The 27,363-nt window shown below is 39.9% G+C and overlaps 1 protein-coding gene across 2 annotated transcripts; it reads right to left on the reverse strand.

Moving 5' to 3' along the window:
- Positions 1–568: 568 nt before the first annotated feature.
- Positions 569–25,694, reverse strand: LOC106575134 (integrin alpha-4). Of its 2 annotated transcripts, XM_014151367.2 has the most exons (28): positions 25,355–25,694; positions 25,097–25,212; positions 23,831–23,934; positions 23,427–23,556; positions 23,157–23,224; positions 22,915–23,041; positions 22,552–22,637; positions 21,713–21,775; positions 19,531–19,668; positions 19,177–19,285; positions 18,861–18,955; positions 18,302–18,392; positions 17,924–17,969; positions 17,594–17,748; positions 17,139–17,299; positions 15,930–16,082; positions 14,904–14,980; positions 14,306–14,456; positions 13,944–14,042; positions 12,764–12,840; positions 12,351–12,440; positions 12,154–12,235; positions 11,882–11,989; positions 5,022–5,357; positions 4,695–4,820; positions 4,509–4,604; positions 1,987–2,106; positions 569–1,520 (listed from the first exon to the last, which is right to left on the reverse strand). In XM_014151367.2, exons 1-28 carry the CDS (start codon positions 25,528–25,530, stop codon positions 1,452–1,454), a joined length of 3,249 nt encoding a protein of 1,082 aa, XP_014006842.2. In that variant the 5' UTR covers positions 25,531–25,694; the 3' UTR covers positions 569–1,451. The 2 variants fall into 2 exon arrangements, with proteins under 2 accessions (XP_014006842.2, XP_014006843.2); XM_014151368.2 differs by lacking the exons at positions 23,831–23,934; positions 25,097–25,212; positions 25,355–25,694 and having other exon boundaries at positions 22,557–22,637; positions 23,427–23,520.
- Positions 25,695–27,363: the final 1,669 nt, after the last annotated feature.

Genomic DNA, 27,363 nt, shown 5'->3' on the forward strand with positions numbered 1-27,363 from the left:
CCTTACTTCAGCAGTTACGTTGTTTTTGAGACATCAATAACATTCAGTCATGTTCAGCCTTTGTTATCTATCCTTAAACATAACCTGAATTAATTTGACCCTTATGGCAAATTTAAAGTTTTCGGTCTGCTGGCAGAATAAACTGCCCAAAGGCAAAGAAAATACACTTGACGTGTATGTTCAAAGTCTACAAACAGAATAAATTCTCAACAACCTTTTAGTTGTGTATTGGTTAGGTTACATTTAAGAATTTAACACTATGTAGCCTGAAATGTTTTTGGACAAATATGGTTGTTCTGTGGAATGTATCACTGACGTTAGATCTGCACAGTCACGGTTTATGTATTCAATCGGAATGTTTTTGTTTGTCTACTTGGGCTGTCAGGTGATACTTGTCAAATAGAGCCATTTTATTTGCACACCTCCTTTTAATAATAGTAGAGAGAATAATAGTAGATAGAATTATTTCTTTCATCACATTCCCAGTGGGTCAGAAGTTTACATACACTCAATTAGTGTGTCACGGTTGTCGTTGGTAAAGGAGGACCAAAACGCAGCAGGTATGTGTATGCTCATCTTGACGTTTATTAACTCAGAATGAACGTACAAAAATAACAAAAAGAACGAACGATCAACAAAAGTCTGGCAAGGCACAAGGCTAAACACAGAACAATCTCCCACAAATGACAAACGCAAACACACCCTAATATATGGGACTCTCAATCAAAGGCAAATAGACAACACCTGCCTTCAACTGAGAGTCCCAACCCCAATTAACCAAACATAGAAACAGACTCACTAGACTAAACATAGAATACATGAAAATCAGACAGTGCCCAACAAACCCCGGAATACTTAAATCAAATGCCCCTTCAACAAACACACCACCCTGAACCACATATTTTGCAAGACACTGTATCGTGGGTCAATCAATCCTCAGTCACTGATTAAAGGGGAAGTTCAATATTATACAACTTAAAGGTCACAAACAGTCAAAATCATGTTTTTCATCAGATTGGATGATATTTGGATGAAACCAGATCATAGTACGATGACAAAAGAATAAAAAAATGACTGTTGCTGGTACATCAATAACGTTTGACCATAAGGTTACTGGCTTCCTCCTAAAGCTAAGGCTTTGTGAGACCACATAAAGCCGGTCATTGTAATACACCAATGGTAATATCTTATACTCTTACCTACTTTAAATAAGTACTGCCTTGTAGCCATCATTGCAGAAGGCGTGTTCGCATAAGGGTGTGGTTTACATAGCTAGCTAGCTAGTTAGTCTACTGGTGCCAAAATGTGACTGCAGGGTGTCAGCAAATATAATTCATTTTAGATTATTAGACTACTTTCAGGTTGAGGAACCATCTAACATTACGTTGTACTGAATTTCCCCTTTAACGATGATATTGCGTCATATATTTGATATGAATCAATGTCCGTCCTCAGTAGTCCCAGCTGTGCCTTCGTATATTCGCCATCTTTTCCTCATACTTACTCTTAAAGAAGCCACTCTGTGAACAAAGTCCTTGATTTAGTACACAATTAAAACAGACATGCACAGTTCTAATTGTTAACAATAAACAATTGTTGAATGTTACTTTGTTAAAATATACAGATATTTAAAAAAATAAATGTTTACCTTTATTTAACTAAGCAAGTCAGTTAAGAACAAATTCTTATTTACAATGACAGCCTAGGAACATTTGTTGTATGGTCTTAAAGACTGTAGATGAAAAGCAGCAGTCACTTAGTCTAACATAATACACATTCACAAGATGCTTAACAATGACATAAAGAACAGAAAGACCCAGAAAATGAACCAGTAAGAACCAGGAAATGTACCAGTAAGAACCAGTAATTAACCAGTAAGAAGCAATAAATTAACCAGTAAGAACCAGGAAATTAACCAGTAAGAACCAGGATATTAACCAGTAAGAACCAGGAAATCAACTAGTTATTAAGAACTATGAAATGTACCTTCCACATGCAGATGACCAGCAAGGCAAGGATGAGGATGCCTAGGAAGAGACTGGCCACGATGATGAACAGCTCAATGACTGGTTTCAGTTTGTGGCTATGATGGGCCTCCAGGACAACCTGGAGAACATAGATCCAATTTTGTAAGTGATAAACAACAACGCCGTGGATGTTATTCCTAGTGTTCCATGAAATTAGTGCTTTTTGAAATTAGTGCTGATTTTAAGTAGAAATGTAATTTAAATGTACAGTGCCTTGGAAAAGTATTCACCCACTTGGCGTTTTTCCTATTTTGTTGCATTACAACCTGTAATTTAAATTGATTTTTATTTGGATTTCATGTAATGGACATACACAAAATAGTCCAAATTGGTAAAGCGAAATGAAAAAAATTACTTGTTTAAAAAAATTATAAACAATTTACAATGGAAAAGTGGTGCGTGCATATGTATTCACCCCCTTTGCTATGAAGCCCTAAATAAGATCTGGTGCAACGAATAACCTTCAGAAGACACATAATTAGTTTTAAAAAAGTCCACCTGTGTGCAATCTTAGTGTCACATGATCTGTCACATGATCTCCGTATATATACACATGTTCTGAAAGGCCCCAGAGTCTGCAACACCATGAAGCAAGGGGCACCACCAAGCAAGCGGCACTATGAAGACCAAGGGGCTCTCCAAACAGGTCAGGGACAAAGTTGTGAAGAAGTTCAGATCAGGGTTGGGTTATAAAATAATATCAGAAACTTCGATCATCCCACGGAGCATCATTAAATCCATTATTAAAACATGGAAAGAATGTGGCACCACAACAAACCTGCCAAGAGAGGGCCGCCCAACAAAACTCACAGACCAGGCAAAGAGGGCATTAATCAGAGAGGCAACAAAGAAACCAAAGATAACCCTGAAGGAGCTGCACAGCTCCACAGCGGAGATTGGAGTATCTGTCCATAGGACCACTTTAAGCTGTACACTCCACAGAGCTGGGCTTTACGGAAGAGTGGCCAGAAAAGAAGAAGCAAACATGTTTGGTGTTTGCCAAAAGGCATGTGGGAGACTCCCCAAATATATGGAAGAAGGTAGTCTGGTCAGATGAGACTAAAATTGAGCTTTTTGGCCATCAAGAAAAACACTATGTCTGGCACAAACCCAACACCTCTCATTCCCCGAGAACACAATCTCCACAGTGAAGCATGGTGGTGGCAGCATCATGCTGTGGGGATGTTTTTCATCGGCAGGGACTGGGAAACTGGTCAGAATTGAAGGAATGATGGATGGCGCTAAATACAGGGAAATTATTGAGGGAAACCTGTTTCAGTCTTCCAGAGATTTGAGACTGGGACGGAGGTTCACCTTCCAGCAGGACAATGACCCTAAGCATACTACTAAAGCGACACTCGAGTGGTTTAAGGGGAAACATTTAAATGTCTTGGAATGGCCTAGTCAAAGCCCAGAACTCAATCCAATTGAGAATCTGTGGTATGACTTAAAGATTGCTGTACACCAGCGGAACCCATCCTTCTTGAAGGAGCTGGAGCAGTTTTGCCTTGAAGAATGGGCAAAAATCCCAGTGGCTAGATGTGCCAAGCGTACAGAGACATACCCCAAAAGACTTGCAGATGTAATTGCTGCAAAAGGTGTTTCTACAAAGTATTGACTTGGGGTGAATAGTTATGCACTCTTTCACAATAAAAAATATTTGCATCTTCAGTGGTAGACATCTTGAGTAAATCAAATGGTACAAACCCCCCAAAAATCTATTTTAATTCCAGGGTGTAAGGCAACAAAATAGGAACAATGCAAAGGGGGTGAATACTTTCGCAATCCTCTGTATATTGAATTAAAAGCCTGTTATATTCAATAATGTACCCTTTAACATAGACCACATGGGGAGTTCAATAAATCTGATTTTGTTTATATGAGGAAAGACTTTCTAAAGTGGCAAATGTAATTATTCTGACATGTCCCTCTGAGCACCCTCTGTGACTTCCAGGCAGATTGTAACACAATTAACCCCAACATTTCTACAAATTGTCACCATCATTGTAAAGCCTTAGTTATTTTGTTTCTTTAACAAAGTTATTTCTGAAGATTATTATTATTAATTTAATGTGATTAGTAATTAATTTTAAGGTAATAAAACTATCTGTCTGTCCCTCATTTTAACCTCTTGAGATTGGAAAACATGTTGAACATGTGCTCTTTATGACAGAATGTTAAAATCAGGTGAAGTCTTTTTTATTACCAAGTTACACATTTCAAAAGGCACCAAATTGGTAGAACGTCCAAAATACCTTGAAGATAACAGGCTAATGTATGTACAGTATTGTACTGTAGCAACCCTAGCCTAGTGAAGCTTACGATCTCCCACAAGTGGGTTTACCCTATTGGAGCAGTGGTTAGCATGTTTGCCTATGGTCTGGGAGACCTGGGTTTGACACCCACAAGGGACATTGCACAGTTGCCATTTTCTCACTAGAGTTGGGGATTCTCATGAAAATTATAAAGTGTTTGACTTACCACTGTAATGGGGTCTTCTTTTAAGAACCAAATAAATGGGTCCTTCTTGGGTGATATGACAGCAGTGGTCTCTAACAGCATGACACCATGTCTTCCCTTGGAGAGAGAACACGGGGAAATGTCACCACAATACTTATTAATTTATGTAAAAACCTATACAATTAGTATACACTGCACAGTCCTCACCGGTGAGATGTCTAAAACTCCCGAATTCATTTCGACCTCCATTTCAATGGTGACATCTTTCCCAATGTCCATGTCTCCAAGCTCACACACCGCGTACAGACAGAGAGCATCCTCTTTCATACAGTACTGGACAAAAAGACAACATCCTTACAATTGTTCATAGTTTTGCTCATCAACGGCCCAGTTCTGATTTCAAATATGTACACAGTTAAATCCACATTTGTCCCATTGACATGAATACATGTTTTCAACATACTGTATGTTTGAGTTTCAGCGTTCTGGTCACAAAGTGGCTTCCAAGCAAAGCGTTGTAGCAAACGTACTTACCATATGTCTTCTACTTCTTTTCGAGAAGAAGAAGAAGAAAAGTTCATTCAAGGGATTGGAGTCAGGCAGATCACACTCATCCTCAATAACACTGGTCCAGTTTCTGACATTGGCCCAATAGGATGTACTAGTCCAATTGGTGTCAGTGGTACTGGAAGTATTAGTCCAATAAGGGTGAGTGGTGCTGGAGCTATTCATCCAATAGCTGTCAGTGGTAGTTGTCACATTTAACCAAACACTGTCAATGGTACTGGCTCTCTGGCTTCCATACATGTTGCCATGTGTACTGCTGGTCCCATCAGTGGAGTTTCGAACGTAACACCACCCAGAAGATGACTGTATGCGAGAGACAAAGTAATGTGAACACCAGGATAAGTAAATTCTATACATAAGAGACATGGATCATGTTCATTAGGATAAACCCCCACCTAGGCAAATCAGCAACATAGGGACCCCCATCATCTGTTAGCAAAAACAATTCCTCACATCTTTTCTTATCATCAGGTGAATGATACTGGCAAGGAGAAGTAATCAACATTTAAAAATGAATTGATTTGGTAGACAGTTTTTCATTATTATGACCTCCCTTCACAGTACAACATTTTTTTATGAAATGTATGCATTCACTACTGTAAGTCGCTCTGGATAAGAGCGTCTGCTAAATGACTAAAATGTAAATGTAAAATGTGCCGACCCGCTCATTAGGCAGAATTAGGCAACTGCCTCTGGTGGCAGATTGACTAGGGTGGCATATTCTGAGTTAAACTGGCCAAAACGCACCTACAACAACACATAAAACATCACATAATTGTGCCCCAAAAATATTTCTCAACCACTGGCATATGGGCTTTTTAGGCGAGCACTGATGCCGGCCTGTGATAAGCAGTGCCCACTGTACTAAGCAGAGGCTTGCGAACGTGTGTTGCGAAAGTATTTACCCCTTTGGCATTTTTCTATTTTGTTGCCTTACAACCTGGAATTTAAAAAAACATTTTAAAACATTTTTTTTTTGGGTGGGGGGGGGGGTTGTATCATTTGATTTACACAACATCCATACCACTTTGAAAATGCAAAATATTTTTTCTTGTGAAGCAAACAAGGAATAAGACAGAAAAAATGAAAACTTGGGCATGCATAACTATTCACCCACCCAAAGTCAATACTTTATAGAGCCCCCTTTGCAGCAATTACAGCTGCAAGTCTCTTGGGGTATGTTTCTATAAGCTTGGTACATCTAGCCACTGGGATATTTGCCCATTCTTCAAGGCAAAACTGCTCCAGCTCCTTCAAGTTGGATGGGTTCCACTGTTGTACAGCAATCTCTAAGTCATATCACAGATTCTCAATTGGATTGAAGTCTAGGCTTTGACTAGGCCATTTCAAGACATTTAAATGTTTCCCCTTCAACCACTCGAGTGTTGCTTTAACAGTATGCTTAGGGTTATTGTCCTGCTGGAAGGTGAACCTCTGTCCCAGTCTCAAATCTCTGGAAGAATTTCCCTGTCTTTAGCGCCATGATCATTCCTTCAATTCTGACCAGTATCCCAGTCCCTGCCGATGAAAAACATCCCTACAGCATGATGCTGCCACCACCATGCTTCACTGTGGGTATGGTGTTCTTGGGGTGATGAGGTGTTGGGTTTGCGCCAGACGTTGCGTTTTCATTGACGTCCAAAAAGCTCAATTTTAGTCTCATCTAACCAGACTACCTTCTTCCATATGTTTGGGGAGTCTCCCGCATGCCTTTTGGCAAACACCAGACATGTTTGCTTATTTTTTTATTTAAGCAATGGCTTTTTTCTGGCCATTCTTCTGTAAAGCCCAGCTCTGTGTAGTGTACAGCTTAAAGTGGTGCTATGGACAGATACTCCAACCACCGCTGTGGAGCTTTGCAGCTTCTTCAGGGTTATCTTTGGCCTCTTTTTTGCCTCTCTGATTAATGCCCTCCTTGCCTGGTCTGTGCGTTTTGGTGGGCGGCCCTCTCTTGGCAGGTATGTTGTGGTGCCATATTCTTCCCATTTTTTAATAATGGATTTAATGGTGCTCCGTGGGATGTTGAAAGTTTCAGATACTTTTTTGTAACCCAACCCTGATCTGTACTTCTCCACATATTTGTCTCTGACCTGTTTGGAGAGCTCCTTGGTCTTCATGGTGCCGCTTGCTTGGTGGTGCCCCTTGCTTAGTTGTGTTGCAGACTCTGGGGCCTTCAGAACAGGTGTATATACACTGAGATCATGTGACACTTAGATTGCACACAGGTGGACTTTATTTAACTAATTATGTGACTTCTGAAGGTAATTGGTTGCACCAGATCTTATTTAGGGGCTTCATAGCAAAGGGGGTGAATACATATGCACGCACCACTTTTCCATTTTGTATTCCTTAAATTCTTTTGAAAAAGTTATTTTTTTCATTTCACTTTACCAATTTGGACAATTTTGTGTATGTCCATTACATGAAATCCAAATAAAAATTAATTTAAATTACAGGTTGTAATGTAACAAAATAGGAAAAACTACAAGGGGGTGAATACTTTCGCAAGGTGAAAACTTTCGCAAATGATACATCCCCCCCCAAAATCCATTTTAAGTCCAGGTTCTAAGGCAACAAAATAGGAAAAATGCCAAGGGGGTGAATACTTTCGCAAGCCACTGTAACTGACATGTAACAATAGCTGATGTTTCATCCCATCTCCTCTGAGGTGTATGAATTAGGTACGCTAGCTAGTAGCTATCACAGTCAGGTCAGCTCTAGCTATCTGTGAGATATCGATATGAGTTGCCTATTTTTACTAACAGCTGTTGTTTGTATGGAAATGTTTTGTAGCCTTTGGTCTGGTCAAAAGTGTGCCAACGTTAGCTATTACTTTTGCCCCAATCACACTAGACCAGATTCAAACGATGAAACCATCAGCCAAATAATTGATATTGTGACATTTTCTTCAGTGCAGTGTGAGTTTTTATTAGTCAGTATGGCAAAGTAATGTTAATGATCTGCCAGTTTCCCTAGCTAATTCCCTACTTTACACTGACAAAGTAATAAACAGCTCTAACGTTTCAGGCTTCACTGTCATGGTGCACAGTTGAGGTCTGCGTCAGACCGATTTCTTTATCCCGCTCCTTTCTGCACCAGCAGCTTTTCATACCACACCCTGCCCGCCCCAGCTGGCTTTCTGTCTGACTCCCACCCGCTACCGCAAGAACTGGTCCCAAACCCAACTGCAGTCCAGTAATGTTATTTTAGGCTTATGTGACACAGCTCACTTGCCAGCCATGGTCCCGGCAATATGAAATGTGCAAAAATAACATTACCTGAGATTCTCTCATATCCTAATATGAGGGCCATCTTTATTACTGGGCTAGATCAGCCAATATGCTAGATGTAGTTTGAAGAGAGCAGAGTTGGAGAGACTTTCACTTTCTCTTGAGATATTTTTATAGCCTACCTTTTAGGAGTGGGAAGATTTTCAGACGGAGAAATATGGGTGATCAATATTTAGGAATGTCTAGGCAATGTAGTAAACTATAGCCTAATCATAGGCCTATTTAGGAAATGCATTTCCTTGAAAAGATAACTGCCCCGTGCTTCTCTGCCCACACATAGGCTATAGCCTACTCTGTTTAATTGAGACCACACGCGCACCTGGCTACTGAACTTGAAGCACCAAGAATGATGACAGCAACACTTGCTATGTTTTGAATAGGCCTCTAGGATATAGTCTACCTTTAACACAATCTTTATTATTGAATTACCTTTAATCTAGTTTAGTCTTATTAATCACTTAAATATATTTAATTATGATCTCTTACCTAACTTGATGACTGTGGGCATTTTTGCATACTTTTTGTTCTAAATAGAGACGGCATATTGTATTGTGTAAAAAGACAGGAAATGAGCTTTAGATGCCCAAACAAATTCTGGGGGAGGACCCAAAGACCCCCATCAGGTTATGTCCCACCCACTTCTAAAACCAAAGTGACCCCCTGACTTTAGCACTCCACCAACATTCCGTAAAATAAAAATGTGAACATAAATCATGTGGCCGATATAGCATATGATAGAAAGAGTATGTGGCCTTTTCTGTAGCCTACAGGCTGGATTTAAAATGTATGACAATGTAATGAGATGGAAACTTTTCACATCATGCAGGTTTTTTCCTGAAATAGTCTAACCTAAATAGCGCCCAATCTAATAAAAATGCTCTGACATGTTAACAAACAACTTATCCTAAAAACAGGACAGGTCAAAGTAAAATGGACAATATGGAATGGACAATCAGGCTACTCACAACTACCGTTCAGGAATTTCATCCCTTGGTCGAAAATGCCATGATCAGTGGTTTCAAGTTTGTATCTGTCAATGTTTTACGAACTGATCATAGCCAAAACGAAAATACTTCTGCATTTCCCGCTGTGTAAACACATTGCAAATAGGCTCTGGATAACTCCTCCTGATAAAGTTGGGTAGCTGATATTCAGAGCTTAAATTGATTAGTTACAGGAATCAGGACTAATGAAGACAATGCAATGGCCTGTTTTACAAATGGTTGGCCTACCACATAGATCGGCGTTCATAAAATTCTATTGTGCTCTGACATCGAAGGCTGGACCCCAATAAGCATGGACCAACGACGACGTCTTTTGGACATCTTTTTTTGGTCCTGTCCAGACTGGCCGTCTCTTTTCAGTGTGTTTTTCAAACGGTAAGCCTACCACATAGATGGGCATTCCTAAAATTACATTTCAGGCAACGCTGTAGGGTATACCCCAGTAAGCACGGACCGATGCTGATGCCCTTTTGGATGTCTTTCTTTGGTCCTGTCTGGACTGGACAGATTTTTTTGCTGCGGTCCGGACCGACCTTGAGTTCTAAGTCCACGGATATCGGTTTTTGGTCCAGTCCAGACCAAATCTGAACCAACCATAGACTTCTCAGTTTTAGTTTTATGTCCCTATATGAAAATAGCAAAAAAGTTACAATGATTGTGACAGGTTCGCGCCCAAAAATCTGTATCTCTCAGCTGCACTGTGTCAGCACCATGGACAGGGCCCGCTGTTGTGTGTGGGGGTGACCTTGATAATTTATTGTTAAAACGAGAGGCTGCCTGGATCTTTAACTTAAAGACCCTTGCACCCTTCGGTCTCAACATAGACTTTGATCTTAAGCCATGCTTGTGATTATTGTGACTTTGCCATTGTGGTTGTTTGTGGGCTTGTGTAGTCTAGAATGAATCTATGATCGTATGCTATCCATTTGTTTTTTTGTATGCTGTTCTTTGTATGCCATTTTTATATTTGAGAATTAACCAATGATATTAGGCCACACTTGGCCATGATTACAGACACCTGTGTGTCTTTTGACACTATATAAACGAGTCATCTCGCAGTGTTTGATCATACCCTGATGAAGACAGCTTGGCTGTCGAAACGTTGGATATTACATTTTTGCATCTGAGCTCCTAGAGTGTGCGGCTCTCCCTTATTTTCAAGTTTTCTACTCCGCTAGCCAGCACCTCGCCTTAATAGGTGTGCGTTTCTTTTTCTTCTAGAGTATGTGTGTAGGCAGCCTGATCTCATAGAATAGACGTAAAATAGTCAAAGTAAATCCATGGCATCCACAGCTAAATGCGAGAACTCATTTTCCACTTTGACAAACGTGTTCAGTCAGAACAGAAGAAGCATGCTACACCCGAGGAAAGATCAACTAATCCATCTGGCATTTGAGGGGGATCTTACAAGAAGATTTCAGGGAGAATGGAATGATCGATTACTCAGGAAGATCCAAAGAGTTGCAACTCTTTTGAAAATGTAAGATTGAAACAATTCAGCTGGTTGTTTTTTTAATCAAAATCTTGCTTTAGTGTGTAGGGCCTGTCGATGGTGCAGACAGAGCAATGATATTTTGTGCCTTTGAACCTGTCACTTCCTGGTCAAAAGCATATTTTTTTTATGTGTATTGTGGTATGGTGTGATATAAGAGGAATTCAATATCATTCCAATGCAAGAACCCAATAGCTACATATTGGTATGTTTCATCATAGAAACAGATAGGCTACATTCTATTATGGATTTCTTGGTAGCATATTGATTTTCATTACTGTAAATGGAACTGTACGTATTGGACACATGTTTATGGTAGGCTGAAATTGCTTAATTGATTACATGGGTCGAATTTGATTGTGCCATATCGCAACGTGTTGCTGAACTCGTGAACGAACTGCATGCTTTTCCATGTTTGAAGCGAGCCTGTATAGGCCTATTTATTTGGCAAGACAGCTGTGCATGGCTGCATCCTACTGTAGTAGTCTGTAGGCTATGTTTTGGTCATTTGGATCTCCATTCGAGCCTCAATATAGATTGTGTCATGCCTTTATCGATCAGATATTTTGTTTACTAGGCCTACTTGGTACCTCTGTTTTATTCTGTTCGCATTCGTTCACATTCACAGTTGTGTCTGTATTCTAAGCCAAACTGCTATTCAGTATTTTTGTTTGTATGCATGAATAACTAGGCTATTACTTTCAGCAATTAGTTTGCATTATTTTGGTAAGACAGCTGTGTGTATGGCTGCATTCACACAGGCTGTTTGCAATAGGGTAATTGCTCATCTAAATAGCATTGCTGATCCAGCGCAGGAGAGATATTCTACAGATTTGAAAAGCACGGAGTCTCTGTATTTTCACTTTATGTTTATTATGGTATAGCGTTATTATATAAACAGAATTCAATATAATTCCAATTTCAACTGCCCCCTTAGTCACTTTATCCTGGCGCCAGGTCTGCCATATGACTGTCTTCATCTGCGCAATTATGTTCTGATTCAGTGTTCCATAACATTAACTGAGCAATGCAAGCACATACCTGTATGTCCAAAATGTTGATCAGTCTGTATGGATACGGTGCTAAAGCTTTGGGGATATCAATTTCCACTCTTGTGCCGTGAGATATGCTTGGACCAACATTGACAACCTGAGTGAGATATTTAAAGATAGATGTCTTAATACCATAAAGTGCCGAAACTTTACATTAGAGCCCTAGCCAGAATTCATGACAATTACATTTTTCTAACAATCCTGTTAACAAATGGAATTCTCACCTAGCTGTGCTGTTATTATAGAAACACATTTAACAACCTTGAAAGTGTAGTTGAACCTCTCAGCGGAGCAGTGTGGATCCTCAAAGTCCCCAAACACAAAATCTGTTCGGGATACAAAACTACAGCCACAGGGATATAGATCATTACAAATACATTGATAAATCAACGTCTTATCAGTGTTTATAAAGTAGTATGCTAGAATATTGTATATAATAGAGTGATACCATGTCTTACCCGTGGATGTTTAGATTCACTCCATATCTCAATAGCAGAGTCAGATTAACAATATTGTCATGGAGAAGATCTTCATTTTCAAAATTCTCCCTGTATAGAGAGAGACATGTTCAGGTGTAATGTTTTAGGAGGGACTGATTTATTCAATATAAATTATATATATATATGTATACAATGAGTGTACAAAACATTAAGAACACCTGCTCTTTGCAGCTCAATATTAGGAAGGTGTTATTTATGTTTTATACACTCAGTGTACAGTAGATGTAAATAACACCAAAATAAGTAAATGACACCAAAAAAATGGTTTAAGATTCAAAACAGCCACCTTTGTAGATTTCTTTCATTATCAAGTGGGAAAGCAAGTGAAAACAGGACAATGTTAAAAAAGAAAATAGACAGTAAATGTTTACCGGGTTGCATTGATTATAATGTTCAGGTCACCAGGTTCACTGTCAGCACTGACATCCAGTAGAAAACTGATATTAACCTTAGAGGGCAAGATATAGACATAATATCATGAGAAATTCTAAATATGTCCCGTCAGATAATGACATTATTTCACAAAAATACATCAGGATAGGCACAAAACAGAAGGAAATGTAGTGAAATGAGGAGATACTAAAATGTTTTGTTAAGTATGCTCTACAGAACACAACCCAGGACCACTTTTGATGACCCAAGAAGTGTATTATGATAATAAAATACGCACAAGGGAATTAAAAGTAGATGGACTGAAAAACCTTGCAGAAGAGGGTTTAACTCTTTTTGTACTTTCTGTGCAAGTACTTAAAGGCCCAGTGCAGTCAAAAACATGATTAACCTATTTTTTTATAGATATTTCCACACTATGAGGTTGGAATAATACTGTGAAATTGTGAAAATTATGATAATGCCCTTTTAGTGTAAGAGCTGGTTTAAAAGGCTGCATGACATTTCAGGCTGTTTTGTTGGGATGGAGTTTTGGCCTGCCTGGTGATATCACCAATAAGAAAGAGAGTTTCAAGCCTCTCTGCAATAAAAACTAGTTTTCCGTTTTCCACTCCCTACTCCCAGACAGTCCTGGCAAAATTATTACTAGAGAAATTGCTCTTTGATAAGAAGCTATTTTTGTTTCTATTGGACTATTTTAAAGCAATAAGAAAGAAGTAAGTAAGAAATTATTCGATATTGAGATAAAAATGGCTGCAATTGATAATTCCGCCACTTTTCAACCTCATATTCATAATCTCCAACACAGAACCAGTGTCTACATATGTGAAAACAGCGCATTTCTATGATTTGTGGTGAAAAAAATAAGGAAGGTCCTAAAAAAATGCTATCACAGGGTAGGATTAAAAGTAAAAAACATACATTTTCAAAACCTGCAACAAGTTCTTAGCTCAAGGGAGGAGATGTTCTTGCTCCCTACATCACCGCGAATGTCATTTTTGAAAATCACTGTTTTTAGGATGTTTAAACATTTGATGATTATCGGGTAGAACTTAAAAAAAAAAAATCTACAAAAGGTAGAAATGCACTTTTTTCACATATGTTAACACAGATAATGAAAGTGAAGTTGAAAAGTGGTGGAGTTGCCCTTTATGTATATACTTTGGCTAAGGCGTTGAAAAACAAATTTCCCACGCTGCAATCTAGCCCGACACTTGTCTTCTCTTCCTCTGCAATTTTACAGCTCACATATTTCTCCTCCTGCAACCACATGTGCAACATTCGGTTAGACCCATTCAGTTTGCAATATGCCCCATGTGCATGAGCCAAGAGCTCTCTGTATCAAAGGGATAGTTCAAAACAACATCATCATCATTTTGCTCTGTACTGAAAGAGATCTTAAAACATACACAATTTTAGGATTTGTTTCAATAGTGGACTAATGAACAAAATACTATGTTTGACAGTAGATAAAACATCTGTGGTAGGTGTAAGGTTGTGTTAGCAACTAGCAGTGCTCCTACAGCGTCCAACACTTTGATGAAGTAGAGATTGCTGGGGTATCTCAGGTGAAGCATGGGGAGGAAGGCAGCGTCGCCAGCATTGGACAGTGTAACGTTCAGTAGAATGGTCTTCCCCTCCCCCAGGGCAACGTATGGCATGTCTCTGTGTGTCCTGAGAAGGAGAGAGAGAGAAAGAGAGAGTTATAAAGTGAGATAAAAAATAAATATAATCAAAGTTGTTACAAGTAGACCTCAGAGTCCAGCTGTGGTTTTGTCTGAATGAGTAACAGTTACTAGCACATACAGTAAAGAGCAAGCAAGACATGTAGAGGGTGACAAACCTCATGGCTCTGATCGAAAGATGCAAGGCAGAGATGAGAGAAGAGAAAAGGAGAGAGATACACACGCACACACCCACATATATAACATATATAATATAATATATAACCTACTACCATTTTCATGCCCTCATTATCAATAGGTAGCCCCCATTTCCCTGTATTCACAGCATAAAATGACTTACAATCGTGCTCTTCAGATTTAATTCACAGAGTGAAATGAAACAAGTAAATTCAAGAGTAAAGATTAAGATAGATGATCTGAGGGAGAAGGAGTTCACCTCGGTAACAGCAGCTGTGCAGACACTTGCAGATTGGTGGAACAGTTGGCCCAGGCACAGTACCTGGTGAATACAGTCTGTGGGAGGCTGTTACCTTTAGTGAGTTAATTAACTACTTCCTCTTCAGGTACAAAGCACAATGCAAGAAACACTACTAAAAAGTGCCGGAAATGTACATGTTAGAAATGTGTTGAAAATAAAATAATCACACAATTTTTATGAGGAGTGCCTTTTTAGTTCCTATATACATTTACAGTCTATTGGAAACAGGTTATCAACTCATTTCACATTGAACCTTTATTTAACAAGGCAAGTCAGTTAAGAACAAATTCTTATTTACAATGACAGCCTCCCGGGGAACAGTGGGTTAACTACCTTGTTTAGGGGCAGAACAACATATTTTTACCTTGTCAGCTCAGGGATTTGATCCAGCAACCGTTCGGTCACTGGCCCAACACTTTAACCACTAGGCTACCTGCCGCCCTAATGTTCCACATACTATGGAACATGTTAGAATTGCCAATGGAATATGTTAATCTTGTGTGAAATTTCCGGTAGAGAAAGCTGAAAACCCACCCATATATGCTGTACCAGTGCCATATCATGTCCAACTTGGAACAATCAGGATACTAAATGATAAACCATGCATTAACTACATACTGCACTGTACAATAATATAGTACACCACTGGATGGCCCTGTTTGAATATTTTGAAAATGCATTCCTTCTCCCATCCTTTAAGTATAGTCTTTATCTAAATTAACCCATTGTCAAGTCTCGCTCTCCTTAGATACTGTTGTAACCAGGACAACATTTTCCCAGGAAAACCTATTTCCCTTTCAAACCAATGGAGAAAACCACTCAATTCACCACAATCTTTGACAATGGGTCAATTGGGTGACAATCCTGCTTTCCCCTATCCAATCACGTATTATCTTTGATTGTTTCAAGGAAGGAGAATAAAGGAATGGTGGATTTCAAAGCTTTTGAACAGGGCCCCAGTCTTTGATCTCCACCTCAACCTACCTTGTTGGTCAGCAAGTTGCTGTACTTCCCTCCCCTTTGGAGCATAGGCCTGAGAGAGGGAAAGCTCTCGGAGTTACCCCTCACCACATTGTGCTTTCCCAGCTCATACTGCAGCTCAAAGTGGATCGGGGTGAAGATGTCCCGAATGTCTCTCTGGAAAGGGGAGGAAGGGGAAGGAACAAGACTGTACTGTACTGTAGCTATATTCACCACTATTTTCAGGTGGATTGCAGTTAAGTAATGGGTAAACTGCTTATTCTCTTTGGCATACTATGAGCAACATTTTTTCTCATGTAAAAAAATCACAGATGCCTAAAATAATATAAAACTAACTTGAAACATTTATTTAACATTGTAATAATGTGACATGCACGGATGCACACAATACAAATGTGAGATACACTATTTGGAACTTGCATGAAATAATATGCCTTCCCTTCTATTTGAAATTGTATTGTTATTATTTGACATGTGCATACTACGGGTGAAAGTTCAATGCACATGGTTTCACTGTGCTGGTTCATTTTTCAAATTTTGGTTTTCAAGAAGGAAGCTGTGGTATGTTCAAGACCTGGGTATCATGACCCCTCCGCTGCATAGTGACCCCCAGAAGCCTCTTTTAGGAGAACCTGTTTTGGTCTCGTTTTGCATCAAACTTTCAACAACCTTAATATACTATATGTTATACACCACATGTTGTCAACATCACCTCCAATTCTATAGACACACCACACACACACACACATATGTACACACATTCTGACTAGCAGATGTAGGCCTACTTCACCTTTTAAAAAATACTTTCACACATGCTTGATATCAATAGCTTGCTTCTTTGACAAAATCACATCTACTGAAGTAGAACATCAATAGATAAAACAGGTTATATCTTCTGCATATTAGCCTGACATTGCTCATCCATATATCTATATATTCTTATTCCATTCCTTTACTTAGATTTGGGTGTATTAGGTATTTGTTTTGGAATTGTTAGATATTACTTGTTAGATATTGCTGCAACGTCGGAACTAGAAGCACAAGCATTTTGCTTCACTCGCAATAACATCTGCTAATCATGTGTATGTGACCAATACAATTTCATTTGATTTGAGAACCTCTCTGGGGCAGAGATCACCTGACTACCCCTTTCCATCTAACACTGTCCCCCCATTCCCTGCCCTTGTCCCCTCCATCCTCCAGTCCCCTCACCCTCAGAAAGGCCAGGTGGGTAACACAGGTCATGTTGCCATGCCTGGTCTTGATGCTGCCTGCTGTGGCATTTGATAACGCTGTGCCATTGGTGGTGAAGAAGAATCTGGACTTGAGCCCCTCTATGTGCTTGACATCAGCCGTCAGGTTGTAAAGTATTTCTGCATGTGGGACACAGATATGGGATCCTTTCAGAGCACCACTGAGAGTTCAAGAACAGTTACATTACATAGATATGTGATATAAAATATTTGTACAATTGCTTTTAAGAAATGCTAAACAAACAATAAGCTACAAAACCAATAAACCACATTTGTATGACAGAGATATTCTAAATCAATAGAAAAAAGTGCCATGCAGCATTGTTTGAACAACGTGGCATAAATTAGCTATGAAAAAGTTAAGGCTGCTGTGTGATGTGGTGTGTTAGGGTGGAGTGGGGTGTGGTGGCTCACCGATGAGCCCAGAGACACGTTGCGTGTGCAACTGGAAGCACACAGCGGTTTTGAGGCAAATGGCAGGCTGGCCGTTCTCTGTACACAGGGCATGGGTGCGGTTCACACTAGGAGGAAGAAGTATCGTCGCCTCCACCACAACAACCGCCCGTGACCTACCACCCAGAGACGGAAACACACATAACACAAACACACATACGCACACACGCGCACACAATGCATACACGCACGCACACACAAAAAATCTAAGGGAATCTAAAATAAATATTATATTCTTCAGACTCTCAAGTCCAGATTGTTTAACTGTGTCTTCTGTCGCTGTTACTGTACCTCAGAACAACAGCAGAGTCGGACAGAAAGGCTCCCACGGCCACATCTGTGGACAGATATTGGAAGAGGTAATGTTACCTTACTACCAGTTAGTAGTAAGGTTACTACCAGTTAGACTAAAAAGTAACGTGGTTTGTTTAACAGAAGAAAAATGTAGGCTATATTAATATGAATGAATAGCTTAAAGAGACATCGAAGGAAGGAAGGAAGGAAGGAAGGAAGGAAGGAAGGAAGGAAGGAAGGAAGGAAGGAAGGAAGGAAGGAAGGAAGGAAGGAAGGAAGGAAGGAAGGAAGGAAGGAAGGAAGGAAGGAAGGAAGGAAGGAAGGAAGGAAGGAAGGAAGGAAGGAAGGGGTTGTTGGGGGATCAGAGTGTCTTACCTGGGTAACCGTTTTCATCAACATCAATGCCCCCAGACACAGACTGGCCAAACATCTTGAAAGCACTACCCAAAACAGACCCAGCAATCCTCTGTTTAAATGGGAAGAATGAATACCATATTCTTGTGAGTTGGAAAGATCTAAGCACCATTATCATTGTTTCCTCATACTGAATGTGTGATTGAACAAACCAACAAGCTTCACATATGTACTGTAACACACAAGCTGAGTAAAAAAACTGTTTTAGGGATTTCAGTTAGAACTGATATTTCCAGCAGTTCAACTCCACTCTTAGAAAAAAGCGTTATTCGGCTGTCCCCATACGGAAACCCTTTTTGGTTCCAGGTAGAACTATTTGGGACTCCATGTAGAACCCTCTGTGAAAAGAGTTCTACCTGGAACCAAAAGGGTCCTTCATAGGGTTCTCCTGCGAGGACAGCCGATGGAACCATTTTAGGTTCCAGATAGTTTTTTTTAAGAGTGTGGGGACAGACGCACGCACAAACACACGTACACACTCATTCCCATGCACACGTACTAACACCATTTGGGGACATACTTGAGAAAAGTATTGTTCAAGTCCCGTCTTCCTCCCATTGTAGATATAAATAGCACCACGTAGGTCATCCTCTTGTGGTGCCCCAACTGCAACATCTGCAAAGCAGTTAGGCAGTCTATTCATTTTAATCTATTCTCAAATGTTGAGATTCTATCACTGGCCAAACTAGCTTAATAATTTGACTTTTCTGTTTCACTCTGCAGCTGTGTTAATATGACTTCTATTTTGATAAATAAGAGGCACAATTTTACATACTCATTGAAAACCATTTAATGGTTAATCAATTTTTGGACCCAAATTACATATAGACATTTACCTGGATAGCCATCACCATCAATATCTCCAAGACTTGTGATACTTTCCCCAAACCGGGCTGCATATGAATCTTTCCCAGCTAATGTAAACTCCATCTCCTTCATGTTAGCCTGAGGAAGGGGAAAAAAATAGCTTTTTTGGAAATTGAAATTTCAACAGCATTGTGTCTAGATACCAATTGGATATTGGAGGAAAAACGCAATCCTCCAACCAGGATTTCTGGAAAACCTGAGAATTTAGGGAAAGTTATCAGAATTTTTAAACCCTATTGCTGTGAGAAAGTACAAAGGTGTAAATTAGATCTACCAGCCCTCCACCATACAGTAACTTGTCTAGGGGATGACAATTTGCTCACCTGTCCCTGGTTCATGTAGATGTGCACACGGCCCTCCTCCCTCACGGCGCTGAACATTGGAGCTCCCACCAGCAGGTCAGACAGGCCATCAGCGTTCAGGTCCACCGCACACACAGTGGCCCCAAAATAGGAACCCAGCTGTGAAAAGGATGCAAAAGAAAAAAAACACATCTTGGGCCGGTTTCAAAGAAAGTGATGAAGCCTGTATTGGACAAAAAATAATTTTCAATGGAGACTCTCCAATGAAAGTGCTTTTTAGTCCACCACTAGACCTAATCTGTGTCTGGGAAACTGCACCCTTGTGTAACAAACCCAAAGACTTATGGGAGATATGAAGTCTTTAAAGCCTTATGATTGGATAAGGTAACCCAATTGTAGTTCAATATGCTCTGCACATCAGAGAGCATCCATTGGATAATGTCAGCGTTGTGATTGATGGCAGATATTCCCCTTCAGAAAATTATCAAACGTGTTGAGATGGACCATTTCAACGAAAACATAGGATCACCAAAACATAGACAAAACATCATCCAGCGTAGCCATAACATGACAAAACATAATCACCCTATGTACAGTTGAAGTCGGAAGTTTACATACACTTAGGTTGGAGTCATTAAAACTCATTTTTCAACCACTCCACAAATGTCTTGTTAACAAATTATAGTTTTGGCAAGTCGTTTAGGACTTCTATCTACTTTGTGCATGACTCAAGTAATTTTTTCAACAGTTGTTTACAGACAGATTAGTTCACTTATAATTCACTGTATCACAAATCCAGTGTGTCAGAAGTTTACATACACTAAGTTGAGTGTGCCTTTAAACAGCTTGGAAAATTCCAGAAAATGATGTAATGGCTTTAGAAGCTTCTGATAGGATAATTAACATCACTTGAGTCAATTGGAGGTTTACCTGTGGATGTATTTCAAGGCCTACCTTAAACTCATTGCTTCTTTGCTTGACATCATGGGAAAATCTAACGAAATCAGCCAAGACCTCAGAAAAGAAATTGTAGACAACCACAAGTCTGGTTCATCATTGGGAGCAATTTCCAAATGCCTGAAGGTACCACGTTCATCTGTACAAACAATAGTACGCAAGTATAAACACCATGGGACCACGAAGCAATCATACCGCTCAGGAAGGAGACGCATTCTGTCTCCTAGAGATGAACGTACTTTGGTGAAATCAATCCCAGAACAGTAGCAAAGGACCTTGTGAATATGCTGGAGGAATCAGGTACAAAAGTATCTATATCCACAGTAAAACGAGTCCTATATCGACATAACCTCAAAGGCTGATCAGCAAGGAAGAAGCCACTGCTCCAAAACCGCCATAAAAAATCCAGACTACGGTATGCAAATACACATGGGGACAGAGATGGTCTGGTCTGATGAAACAAAAATAGAACTGTTTGGCCATAATGACCATTGTTATGTTTGGAGGAAAAAGGGGGAGGCTTGCAAGTCGAAGAGCACCATCCCAGCCGTGAAGCATGAGGGTGGCAGCATCATGTTGTGGGGTTGCTTTGCTGCAGGACGGACTGGTGCACTTCACAAAATAGATGGCATCATGAGGTAGGAAATTGATGTGGATATATTGAAGCATCATCTCAAGACAACAGTCAAGAAGTTAAAGCTTGGTCGCAAATGTGTCTTCCAAATGGACAATGACCCCAAGCATACTTCCAAAGTTGTGGCAAAATGGCATAAGGACAACAAAGTCAAGGTATTGGAGTGGCCATCACAAAGCCCTGACCTCAATCCTATAGAAAATTTGTTGGCAGAACTGAAAAAGCGTGAGCGAGTAAGGAGGCCTACAAACCTGACTCAGTTACACCAGCTCTGTCAGGAGGATTGGGCCAAACTTATTGTGGGAAGCTTGTGGAAGGCTACCCAAAACGTTTGATCCAAGTTAAACAATTTAATGGCAATGCTACCAAATACTAATTGAGTGTATGTAAACTTCTGACCCACTGGGAATGTGATGAAATAAATAAAAGCTGAAATAAATCATTCTTTCTACTATTATTCTGACATTTCACATTCTTAAAATAAAGTGGTGATCCTAACTGACCTAAGACCGGGCATTTTTGTGAAAAACTGAGTTTAAATGTATTTGGCTAAGGTGCATGTAAACTTCCGACTTCAACTGTAGACAAAACATGGTAATGACCCTCCCTCACCTTTTGTCCTTTGACCTCAGAGATGATGCTCAGTGTGCTGGATTCTATGCTAAAAATGTAGGCCTGGGGAAGAGATGGAGAGGGACAGTCACTTACATTTGGAGACTGCACTGTCTGATGATTTGGAGACTGCACTGTCTGATGCTGAGGCATGAACTAATGTGTATGAAAGGGATTGTTTTTTTTGTCCATTCCTATAGCAATGGTTATGTGGCCCTCAAGATCAGGGTTCAAATACTTTTTGCCAAAAGGCCCATTTATGATTTGTGAGGATGTCCTGTGGGAAAGTTCTTGAGAAAAAAATCATTTTAATGATCAGACAATTAACTATAACAAAACACCCTCATAATTGAAAGATGTCTTATAATTGTTTTCAGACAGGCTAATGTGTATTAGCCTGTCTGAAAACGATTATAAGACATCTTTCACTTCTCTGTTCCTTAATCACTGATCTGACATGACACATTTAGAGAAGGATATGCAATAGAACAGGGCTGCCCAACCCTCTTCCTTGAGATCTACTGTCCTGTAGGTTTTCAGTCTAACCCTAATTTAGCATATCTGATTCAGTTAGTTAGCGTCTTGTTGATCAGCTAATTAGTAGAATCAGGTGTGTTAAATTAGGGTTGGACTGAACCCACAGGATGATAGATCTCCATGGAGGAGGGTTGGGCAGCCCTGCAATAGAACATTTGCTTACACCGATAGAGTAATCTCTGGTCAGTGATTACTTCAAGGAAGGGAGGAAGGAAGGAAGAATGCATTTTAAGGACCTGAGTGTATCTCTGTTTTTCTGTAGATGACAATGGGTTGGAAAGAGATGCAGTGTTAACTCTTACTCTACCAGTCTGCCCATACTGGGGGGCTCCTCCCACTACCTCAGTGGAGTCTGGGTGCAGGAAGTGGCCAGCGCTGACTGAGTACCCTAAAACAAGAGAGAGACACTGCATCAGTTTCACTGCTTACATACATAAACAATGGATTCTTCTAACCTGTCAGGAGATGAGTGTGATGTTCATGTGAAAGAAAAGAGCAGGGGAGTTTAGGGCTAGGACTAGGAGAGAGAGAGAGAGACGGAAAGGACAGTATGGTCACCCTACTGTACATGCATTGAATGTCAGTCACTTTGAGATGATAGAAAGCCAAGATATGAATATAACTAGTGTAAAGGTAATGTCAGTTCACTTCCCTAGTTCACTTACCCAAATAACTTCCATAGAGGACAACGTTATCATCCAAGTAGGCAGAAGTGACCTGGCTGGATATGTTGTGGACAAAAACAGACCCAGTCCAATAGAAGGTTCCAGGGGCTCCCATTACTATGAGGTCCTATTAAACATAACAGTACACACCAATGTAACTAATCTCAATTTAATGTGCAATATTACAGTGAGCATTTGCAATAAGTTAGAATTCTCTGAGAGCAGACATATTTCAAGCATACCCCAATAAGGACATTTGAAATCCCTGCTTGACATGATGCATAGTCATTGTCATACTGTTTTTGGTGATCTATTTAAAAACAAAACAAATGTGTAAGGACAACAATGGTTGATACAAACTATTCATAGTGGAGGATAAAAAAACATCAACATTAAACAAGGCAATGCACAATTACTAAATCATGTTCTTTAATTAATTCATTCATCCATTCATTCATACAGGAAGACAATATTCCTGGACAGTTATGTTGAGTGATGCAATGTGGCCATACCTCTGTAGCATGGAATCAAAGGACTTGATTGATTCAAGTCCGACTCCAATTTGTAGCATACGCCATGTGGCAACTTATATGGATCGTCTTTTTTGGTGAAGAAGACATTTTTCCAACGATGTCCACAGGCCTGAAATGTAAAATGAAATACTCAAATTAACAAATAACGTTGGTTTAAATTTCAATACCGAGGTGTGTCTTTACTCAATGTAACAAGTCTAGTCAAGTCTGAAATGAACCCCAACAGACAGAGACAGAAACTGTGCAAAAGTTTATATTGTACACATCATATAGGAATCTCTCTCTCTCGTTCTCTCTCTCTGTTTCTCTCTCTCTCTCTCACACACACACACACACACACACACACACACACACACACACACACACACACACACTACACATACCAACACAAGTCCATCCTGCTTCCGCCTGGAGAGGCTCACACCAAGCCACTGGTTTTCAACCTCAGCAGAACAGTGTCTGCCACAGCGCATGTCACTCATTACACCTACATGGAGAAATTAAACAACAACAGCAACACGTGCGTTTATCAGGAAATCAACCACGCAACAAACTAGCTCCTGCCAACTGTAAATGAGGTAGTTAGAGGGGAAACCCTGGGTATTTAAGTATCTGAAGACTGCTTCTAGTGCAGACTGGGTGTTACTAATAAATAATAAAGTATTCAATTTGCTTAGCCTTTTCATTACAGAAAGAATCTCAAAGCATGAAAAAAGCCAAACAAACACAAACAAATGCTATTTAGTTTACAAATGTAGTTTATTACAATATGTTGGACTACATCTCAGACTTAACTTTGATCACGATCTTAACGCCAAAAGATCCACAACTCTTGACGAGGTCACTAGGTGTTGGGTTAAGGTCACTACATTAACCCTTCCTTCCAGAGATCATGTCCCCATGCTCACGTGTACATGCCAACTGCCTCACGGGCGCAATCCCACTTCTGACACCAATGTAGCAGATTTGGAGGTTAGCCCTGACCGTGACTCAAACTCGGGTCCAGCAACTGTCAAGCCAACACCTTAACCTTTACGTCAAGAGGTCCGAACATCTCGATGAGGCCTCTAGGTGTTGGGTCACGGTTGCTACAATATTTTAGTAGAATCTATTTTCCTCAATCTACATTCAAATGACTAAAACCAAATAAAAAATAGGGTAGAAATGTAAATGGACCTACATTTATATAGTTTATTCACTCTGTCCAGCTTACTAACAATCACCAAAACGAAAGCAAAACAATCAGGGAGCATTGAAAATAAACTTAAAAAGATGGATTAGAGGACTATTTTTTGCAAGTTTTGAAAGCAAGGAAATATAACACATTTTTAGTGCGGCCCTCTGGACTTTAGTAAAGACCAAAAATTGCTAAATGAGTTTCACATCTCTGGTACAAAAGGACACTGGGGGGGACACTGAAGCTGTTGATATTGTGGAGATCTTAGTACAACACCTACAGTAATAACCGCATAAAGAGGTTGACTGACAGAAGAAGATCCCAGGGTTTGAATCCCAATAAGGCTGTCCCTAAAATCTGAGATGAATGATGAAAAATCTGTATTTAAGGTATCTAAAGATTGTTGATGCAGTAAATCTACAATAACATGGATTAAGTATGACGACAGTTAATAATTGATTAATATACTAACCCAGTTGAATCTGTTCACAGTCCTTCTTGTCTGTAATTTTGCACTTGTAGATTGCTCCAGGATTCCTGACAGCCTGGTTGAACTTTGAATTTGCAACTGGTGCGCCAACTATTACCCTATAACAGACAGAATTTGACAGTCATCAATGTGTAGAACATAATGGGAAGATTAAAAACAATTTCAGACTAAAATAAACATTCCCTTCTGTTGCACACTGAATAATTTACATTTTCATCGCATTAAAATTTCAACACGCACCATGTCTGTTGCTGATGCTTGTGGAGCAACACAGAATATCCAAAAAATGATCCGTTCGGACCACTGAGTGGAATAGCGTGCGATATGTCTAAATTGTACGAATCGGCATGACGTAAGAGAAAGCAAAACAAAATGTTTAGCCCTATGCTGTATAACCCTAGCCCGAATGTAGTCATTTTTGATAAATGTAGCAGCGTTCCAAAGATCAAAAATGAAACGAATGTTATCTTGCTCAAACATCTGTGGGGGCTTTCGTCCCTTGCTGCTCCATCTTCGGATACATGGTAATAGTGCAGTATGAGGAGGATGTCCTAACAAAATGTAGTAGGCAGAAGGTTTGACAGAAAGTAACGTGGAGTCATCACAACACAGAGACCAACCTCACTTCCCCAATTTGGCGCGCTGTAACATTAAAACAATAGCCGTCAATGCGCTTCTATGATTAATTTTTAAGTCTCCATTAACCCACACAGCTTTTTATCTCAAACGAGACAATTGTAAAAAATGTTCATTCATGTTGTGACTTAGCCTGAAACAAGGCAACATTATGCTGTCACTGAAATAAGTATGTTTTGCTTTAGTACATGAGCTTGTTTGGAAATGAGAAGGCAAATTAAAAACATGTGTTAAGAGTGTGTATCGGAGGCGAAGTCAGGTGCAGGAGAGCAGAGTGTAGTAAACAGGCGCACTTTTATTCCGGTCAAAATGACAGCACAAAAATAACATAAAATGTGCCCAAAACACGGAACATAGACAAAAAAGTAATGCTCGTAACAATATCCTCAATATCAAAATACACGTAACACGAAACAATCCTACACAAAGACATGATGGGGAACAGAGGAATAAATACATATGAATTGATTGGGGAATGAAAACCAGGTGTGCAGGGAATAAGACAAAAAAATGGATACATGAAAAATGGAGCGGCGATGGCTAGAAAGCCGGTGACGTCGACCGCCGAACGCCACCCGAACAGCGTTGAATAGTCCTTAACACGGGTACTTCCTGTTTGAGTTTCTGCCTAAAGGAAGGGAGGAGCAAAATGAAGTCATGATCAGACTTGCCAAAGGGAGGGCAGGGGAGGGCCTAGTAGGCATTTCGAAGAGTTGAGTATCAGTGGTCCAATGTTTTCTCAGAGCGAGTGCTACAGACAATGTGTTGGTAGAATTTCGGTAGCGTTTTCCTCAGCTGCAAAAATGCGGCCTAAGGATATGTGGTTTCCAGTTTGCATAAAGTCCTGTGTAGTTCTTTGAGGGTCGTCGTGGTATCGTCTTGAGGGGGAATATACACGGATATGACTATAACCAAAGCGAATTCTCTTGGGGGGTAATACAGTCGGCATTTGATTGTGAGGCATTCTAGGTCGGGTGAACAAAAGGACTTGAGTTTCTGAATGTTATCATGAAACATACACCCCCGCCCTTCTTCTTTCTGGAGATCTTTATTCCTGTCTGTGCAATGAATTGAGAACCCCACTGGCTGTACGGAATCAGACAGTATATCCAGAGATACTCTGTTTCACAGAAACATGGCTATGTTGCAATCCCTGATGTCTCTCTGGAAGGAGATCCTAGCCCTGAGCTCGTCAACTTTATTATCCAGAGACTGAACATTAGCGAGTAATATACTCGGAAGTGGTGGACTAGAACTAGGAGTCCACTCCGAATACCTCTTCTCCTCCGGCGGTATTTTGGATCAGGATCGAATTCGGGAAAGTCGTATTCCTGATCGTAATGCTGGTAATGCTGATGAGTTACCACCGCTCTGATATCCAAATGTTCTTTCCAGTTGCATCTAATAACACAAAACAAATCTGGGCTAATAATGTAACAAATAACACATAAACAAAACTAAACATTTAAACGTTTTTTAGGAGCTAGAAGCATGGCTGCCCTATCTTTCGTCGCCATTACTCCACTAAATGACATAGGTTCAATTATTTGAAATCCAATTATAAATGTTTTGCTCAATGTTCACATTGCTCTGCAGTTTCTCTAGCGATGAAT

The sequence above is a fragment of the Salmo salar genome, chromosome ssa17 (assembly GCF_905237065.1).
Source record: "Salmo salar chromosome ssa17, Ssal_v3.1, whole genome shotgun sequence".
Lineage (NCBI taxonomy): Eukaryota > Metazoa > Chordata > Actinopteri > Salmoniformes > Salmonidae > Salmo > Salmo salar.